This window comes from Propithecus coquereli, unplaced genomic scaffold, assembly GCF_000956105.1.
Source record: "Propithecus coquereli isolate 6110/MARCELLA unplaced genomic scaffold, Pcoq_1.0 Scaffold32, whole genome shotgun sequence".
NCBI lineage: Eukaryota > Metazoa > Chordata > Mammalia > Primates > Indriidae > Propithecus > Propithecus coquereli.
The window spans coordinates 6,322,356-6,330,004 of record NW_012148841.1 but is presented as its reverse complement, the minus strand read 5'-3'; the positions used below and the strand labels follow the sequence as shown (position 1 = coordinate 6,330,004).

Genomic DNA, 7,649 nt, shown 5'->3' with positions numbered 1-7,649 from the left:
GGAGGCTGAGGCAGAAGGATCGCTTGAGCCCAGGAGTTTGAGGTTGCTGTGAGCTAGGCTGACGCCACGGCACTCACTCTAGCCAGGGCAACAAAGTGAGACTCTGTCTCAAAAAAAAAGCAAAAAACACCAAGATAAAAATCTCATTTTAACTCATCAGACTGGCAATGCTCAAAAAGGTTTGTACTATGCTATGGGTTGTAAGAGATAGACTTAGAGATGGGACAGTAGGTGCTTAGCTATTAATGGTGTGAGCATAAATTGGTATAAGGTTTCTGAAGGGCAACAGGGGTTAAAATTTTATTTTATTTTCTGTTATGTGATGTGATGTGATATGAGTCTCTTTTGCCTAGGTTGGAGTGCAGTGGTGTAGTCACAGCTCAATGCCAACCTTAAACATGCTGCTATGCCCAGATAATTTTTGTACTTTTTGCAGAGACTGGGTGTCACTATGTTGCCCAAGCTGGTCTTCAACTCCTGGACTCAAGCAGTCATCCTACCTTGGCCTCCCAAAGTGCTAGGATTATAGGTGTGAGCCATGTTGCCCAGCCCCAGGGTTAAAATTTTAAATCCACCCCTTCCACTTCTAGGGATTTATCCCAAATATACACCTGTATACGTGTACAAAGAAATATATATATTCGCTATAGAATTGTTTGTAATAGTAAAAAATTGGTAGCAATTTAAATGTTCACTAAAGAAGGCTGATCAGATAAAAACCTGGGCGTGGTGGCTCATACCCGTAATCCTAACACTTTGGGAGCCTTATCAGGAGGATCGCTTGAGGCCAAGAGTTGGTGACCAGCCTGAGCAAGAGTGAGACCCCCTCTCTATAAAAAATAGAAAAAGTAGCCAGCCTTGGTGGCATGCACCTGTAGTCCCAGCTACTGGGGAGGCTGAGGCAGAGGATCACTTGAGCCCAGGAGTTTGAGGCTGCAGTGAGCTATGATCACACCACTGCACTGCAGCCCAGGTGACAGAGCGAGACCCTGTCTCAAAAAAAAACAGCATATCCATGCAAGGCAGGTGCCATACTGTGCAGCCGTACAAAGAACAGGGCAGCTTCAGAAATACTGCATGGAGAAGGGAAATCTCTAACTTGGCTTTTTAAGTGAAAAAAGCAAGATGGCAGAACAATTTATAATGTAACAAAATTTGTTTCTTAAAAGGGAGGACCTGGGTGATTGTTATAGTGGTGTGTTCACTTTGTGAAAATTCATCAAGCTGAACATTTATGATTTGTGTATTTTTCTGTGTGTGTATATATGTATGTGTGTGTGTGTGTGTGTGTGTGTGTGTGTGTGTGTATAAAGGTTACCGCACAAAAAAAAAATCTAAAAAAGCAAGGAGACAATAGATACACATATGTTTATATATACAGAAAGTATTTCTGGAAGGAAATACAAGAAACTTAACATTGTCTGCCAGTGAGGGGGGACAGTGGGGGATAGAGACAGGACAGAGGCTTTTCAGTACTCTCTGTTTTGAATATTACCTATTGAAGAAGGCAAGGAATTTTTTTTTTTTTTTTTTTGAGACAGAGTCTCACTGTGTTGCCCGGGCTAGAGTGCCGTGGCGTTATCCTAGCTCACAGCAACCTCAAACTCCTGGGCTCAAGTGATCCTTCTGCCTCAGCCTCCCGAGTAGCTGGGACTATAGACATGCACCACCATGCCCGGCTAATTTTTTCTATATATTTTTAGTTGTCTGATTAAAATTTCTTTCTATTTTTAGTAGAGACGGGGGTCTCGCTCTTGCTCAGGCTGGTTTCGAACTCCTGAGCTCAAACAATCCGCCCACCTCGGCCTCCCAGAGTGCTAGGATTACAGGCGTGAGCCACTGCGCCCTGCCTAAAACATCTTAATGTGCATTGTGCCAGATAGGATGACTATTGTAAACCAAATCTATACATATTTAGTATGGCATTATATACTAAACTTTCACAGTATATATACTAGCATTTTAAAGGTGTTAAGAAGTCCTGCAGTTACAAAACTGTTTAATACATTATAGCAGGTGTTGGCAAAGTTTTTCTGTAAATGGACAGTTAGTAACTATTTTAGGCATTGTAGGCTACACAGTGTTTGTTGCAGCTACTCAGCCGTGGAGTTACAATGCAAAAGGAGCCATGGACGATGTGTAAATGAATGAGCACTGCTGTTTTCCAGTAAAACTTTATTTACAAAATCAGATGGCCAACCAGATTTGACCTACAGGTTGTGGTTTTATGTGACACAGTTGATATTTAACAAAGGTTTTTGAGCATAGAGGTCTATTTCCATTATATCTGGCAGACGAATACCTAGTCCTGTGTTAATATTATACTTTTTTTGAAAATGCTTCTAAAGGCTTATCCAGCTAAATAGTGTATCATCCCAGGAGTATATTTAATGACTGATTTAACATGGCTTGTTCTAGTGTAAGAATGGCCAGCAACAGGAAATCAATTAATGTAATTATATTATTGGATTGAAAATCCATACAGTCTCATCAGTAAGTACCAAACAGCATTTTAGACAATTTAATATCCAGAAATATCCCATATGGATTAACTTAAAAGTGAAAATTAAAAACCATAATTAACTAGAATAACAGAAAAATTAATAGAAGGGGATTTCTGTATTTTTTTTTTCTTTTTGAGACAGAGTCTCACTCTGTTGCCCTGGCTAGAGTGCCATGATATCAGCCTAGCTCACAGCAACCTCAAACGCCTGGGCTCAAGCAATCCTACTGCCTCAGCCTCCCAAGTAGCTGGGACTACAAGCATGTGCCACCATGCCCGGCTTATTTTTTCTATATATATTTTTGGTTGTCCAGCTAATTTCTTTCTAATTTTTTAGTAGAGACAGGGTCTCGCTCTTGCTCAGGCTGGTCTCGAACTCCTGAGCTCAAACAGTCCACCCACTTTGGCCTCCCAGAGTGCTAGGATTACAGGTGTGAACCACTGCACCCTGCCTTCTGTATTCTTTTATCAGGGAAGGCCTTTCTAAGCAGACTCCAAGAACAGAATTTTAGAAACTTTTCAGATATGATACACAAAATATAACTTCTCTATGGCTATAGTAAAATAAATGTTAAAGGAAAAATTACATACACTTATAAATGCACCAAAAGAGTCACAAATACACTCTAAAGTGTTAGCAGTGTTTAATAGAGATTGAAAAGCAGGTAACCTTTCTTTAGTACTGTTTAATTTTCAACAAGCATGTATAACTTTTATAATCATCAAAAATAAAGGTATTTCCATTTTGGCAAGAATAATAAAGAAGGATAAATTGTATTTATTCTATCTGCCTGAGCAAGAAGGTATTTAACAAAAAGGGAGAAATTTTTTGAGAAGTTTCGAACAGGTTTTGGCACATAAAGTCTTAACTGCTATTTACGTAGATAATACTGTATATAACAAAGCATGACTAAGTTGGTTTATACTGTTATAGCCTTTTAAAAGTGTGAAATGATACTAAATGTTATGAGGAAGCATTATGTTTTTAATTTTAAAGTTCTTTTTCATTTACATTTGAAATCTGTACCATGCTAGTTTCTCTGCTTACTTTTAAGTTTAATAAAATAATACAAAGTTAATATGGTTTTGTTGACTCTTCAAAGATTTGTGCGTATAAAGTTTATCTTAATGCAAAATTAAGCAAAATAAATACTGTTTAATTTTAGGGCTATACTACAAAATTCCTGGACAGAAGTCATGGATTTAATATTGAAACCCCGTTCTGGAGGTGAGAATAAAATTCATGTTTAGAAAATAAATAGAATGTTTGGCTAGGTATTTATGGAATTGCTTTGAATGAAGTATATATGCAAATTTGGGTGGTTATTTCAAAATTTTCTTTGTTTTATAATAAAACTATGGCTATTTCTTTGTATTTTCCACAAGTTTTTTGTATACATTTAAGATTTAGTGTTTATATCCTGTTTTTAGCTCTTTAGCTTACCTAATTTATTAATTCATAAATTCCTCTGGGTGCAGTGGCTCACCTGTAATCCTAGCTCTAAAACCATACTGTATGAAAAGGATTTAATTACTTTACAAATTGTCAAAATAATTATGTACACTTTGGGTAATTATTCATTTGCAAACTAATAAAAGATAAAATTATCTAGTTTTAAGGAAAGTAACCCATTAAATTTTTTTTTTTTTTTTTTTTCAAGACAGAGTCTCACTCTGTTGCCCTGGCTATAGTGAGTGCTGTGGTGTTGGTGTGGCTCACAGCAACTTCAAACTCCTGGGCTCAAGCGATCCTCCTGCCTCAGCCTCCCGAGTAGCTGGGACTACAGGCATGTGCCACCATGCCCGGCTAATTTTTTCTATATATTTTTAGTTGTCCAGATAATTTCTTTCTATTTTTTTTAGTAGAGACGGGGTCTCACTCTTGCTCAGGCTGATCTCGAACTCCTGAGCTCAAACAATCTGCCCACCTCGGCCTCCCTGAGTGCTAGGATTACAGGCGTGAGCCACCACGCCCGGCCCCATTAAATTTGACAATACAGTGGCAAAGGAGAAAGGAAGGAAGGAAGAACTAACAAGTTTTTGTTGAGTCTACTAGGATGATGAATAGTAAATGGCTTTTATTATTGGCCTGGGGGTGGTAGCATATTGACAAAGCCGTATAGTTCTGTAAACTTTCTGCATTTCCCATCTTTTTGCTTTCTGATCGCTATTCTCAGGTGAGCTGAAGCTCTTCATAGCACCAATGTTACAAATAGCATTTCCTAATTTTGTGTTCTCTACGAAGTGTACTTTTACGTTATGGAAATTTGTCTATTGGATAAATCATTTAATCATAGTTTTTCCTCCCCAGCCGAAAAGGGATACTTGGTTAAGTGCAGAGAAGAATGGGCGAAGACCAAAGACCCAGCTGCTGCCCTCAGAAAACTACCTGTCAAAAGGTGTGTGGAAGGGCAGCTGCTTCGAGGACTTTCAAAATATGGAATGAAGAATATAGTCTCTGCATTTGGCATAGTGAGTGCGATTTGTGAAGTCAGGCAATGACTTGAGGCTTTTTAATGCTTTCTAAATTTCATCTTGAAAGATTTTACTGAATTTTGAAAGACCACAAGGTAAATAAGGATCCTTTGGTGATCTCTGAGAGGTGTGTTACCTGAGTGATCCTTGTTCACACCCTGAATGGTGATGAGAGGGTGGATGGGGCATTATTTACATTGATGGCACAAGAAAGGCAGTCATATGGAAAATGTGATCTCCAGTGGAAATTTAATTTAAATTCAGTCTCTTGGTATTTGAGAAATTCAGAATCTACTGGACAGTCATTCCTTCATCATTCACCATCATCACAACTGTAAACTGCCTTAGTATGAGGGCTAGACAGTAAGCAATCTAAATAGTTGCATTTTCGTCTGGTTTCATCAGGGTGGTTCAAGAGTAGGTACTAGTTGGTAAGTGTAGCCTATGCCAGTATTTCAGTATGTATAATCCAGAATACATTAAAATGTATCCTTAAACTTAAGTCTTAGTTACTTTCCTCCAGATATACAAAAAAGCAGGATTCTTGCTGCATGAAATAGTTGCCAGTTCAATCATTTAGGTTTTCTCCTTCCATAGAATTTTTGGGGAGAAACCACTGTTAGCTCTGTAACACTGAAATTCCTTCAGTTTGAAGTCTGTCTTTGATTTAGGGTATAAAATCCGTACCATTTGCTTTAGTGGCATGATTGTGCACATTGTGGATGCAACATGTGAACTGCTACAGCTGCTGCTGACTGATAACACCCCTTAGTTTCAGGGGTTCTATCTCTGATATTTAATGTTATGTATCAGTCACTATTTATTTCAAAATATTAAGGGGGTACAAATTTTTTTTTAAGTATATAGCTTTTTTTTTTAAATAGGCCAGGCACGGTGGCTCACGCCTGTAATCCTAGCACTCTGGGAGGCCGAGGTGGGTGGATCGCTCAAGGTCAGGAGTTCAAGACTAGCTTGAGCAAGAGCGAGACCCCGTCTCTACTAAAAATAGAAAGAAATTATCTGCACAACTAAAAATACATATATAGAAAAAATTAGTTGGGCATGGTGGCGCATGCCTATAGTCCCAGCTACCTGGGAGGCTGAGGGGGGAGGATCGCTTGAGCCCAGGAGTTTGAGGTTGCTGTGAGCTAGGCTGATGCCATGGCACTCTAGCCAGGGCAACAGAGCCAGACTCTGTCTCAAAAAAAAAAATAAAAATAGAGACAGGGCCTTGATCTTGTTCAGGTGGTCTTGAACTCCTGGCCTCAAGCAATCCTCCTGTCTCAGCCTCCCAGGATAGCTTTTATGATGCTTTATTCAGGGCTATAAGTGTACCCATCACCAGAATAGTGTTCATTGTACCTAGTGGGTAGTTTTTTACCCTTCTCTTCCTCCCTCTGCCCTTTTTGATTTCCAACGATTTTTACTTCTTTCTTTGCCTGTGTGTGCCCATCAGTTAGTTCCAAATTATTAGAGAGAGAGTACATGTTTCCATTCTTGAGATACTTCACTTAGGCTGATGGTCTCCAGTTCCATCCAAATTGCTGCTAAAGACATTAAGTCTTTCTTTTTATGGCTGAGTAGTACTCCATGGTGTGTTTTGTTATCAGTTAGGATATCTATGGGTTATTAGTAAAACAAGAGATTTAAAGTATAAGTTTCTTACACTAGGATCACTACTAAACAAGCAAGATATCTTGGAAAGTGCAGTACTTTTTATATTCAGAGTATTTTTTTTTTTTGCCTATTTTACTTCCCTTCAGATACCAAGAAATAATCGCTTAATGTATATTCATAGCTATCAAAGCTATGTGTGGAATAACATGGTGAGCAAGAGGATAGAAGACTACGGACTGAAACCTATTCCAGGGGACCTTGTTCTCAAAGGAGGTAAAAAGACAAATAGCATTTTTATTCAACCAAACTAGTGTTCAGTTGTTTGACACTAGTGGCCTTACAATCCAGTCTGGCTACTAGTTAACAAAGGGAGATGTTTAGTGAGTTTTAGATGGAAATCCACATAAGCTCATACTGGCTAGTTTGTATCTGTGTCTTTAACGAAAAAATATACCTCTGGTTTGAGTAGCGCCTGACTCACTCACTCTGGGCCTCCCTTTTCTCAACTAGAATAGGATCTGGACTAAATGATGGCTAAAATCCATTTCCAAACTTTAATCTGGGTCTAGCAAATATGTACGCTTTTGGATGTCTTTCAGCCTCTCAGCCTGTCGTCAGCCTGTATTAGAGTTTCTTCAAGTCAGTACCAGACTGGAGCTAACTTTACACGTGGGCCGTAATAGAATGGGCGTTTAGTGTGTACTGTGCCCAAAACGTTCATGAGACAGCACTAATAGCCCATCTGCCATGCAGCCCTGACTGTGTGCCAGGCCTTGGCACTAAGCCCTTTCTCTGCAGCTTCTTTAAAGCTGACAGTATTACTGTGAAGCATTTTCTCTGTTTTTCAGATGAGTTTTATTCACTTGCCCACAATTCCATAGCTGGTTAAAAAAAAGAAAAAGGAGCTGGGATTTGGAGTCATGTCTGCCCAATTCCAAACTCCTTGTTTCTCTGGCATACCTGGCTATTTGCTGAATACACTGCCTACTCATCTCTAGGCAGACCCCATCCATTGAGGTTTTGAATTTGTACAGAAATTTTTAATTATTTTTTT

At 38.9% G+C, this 7,649-nt stretch overlaps 1 protein-coding gene across 1 annotated transcript in view; it reads left to right on the top strand.

Annotated features, from left to right (window-relative positions):
* Nucleotides 1–7,649, top strand: part of PUS7 (pseudouridylate synthase 7 (putative)) — a 54,268-nt gene that overhangs the window by 39,156 nt on the left and 7,463 nt on the right. Inside the window, exons 10-12 of the mRNA XM_012650306.1 lie at nucleotides 3,670–3,731; nucleotides 4,815–4,975; nucleotides 6,742–6,868. Coding sequence (XP_012505760.1) covers nucleotides 3,670–3,731; nucleotides 4,815–4,975; nucleotides 6,742–6,868 — 350 coding nt within the window. The remainder of the gene's footprint in view (nucleotides 1–3,669; nucleotides 3,732–4,814; nucleotides 4,976–6,741; nucleotides 6,869–7,649) is intronic.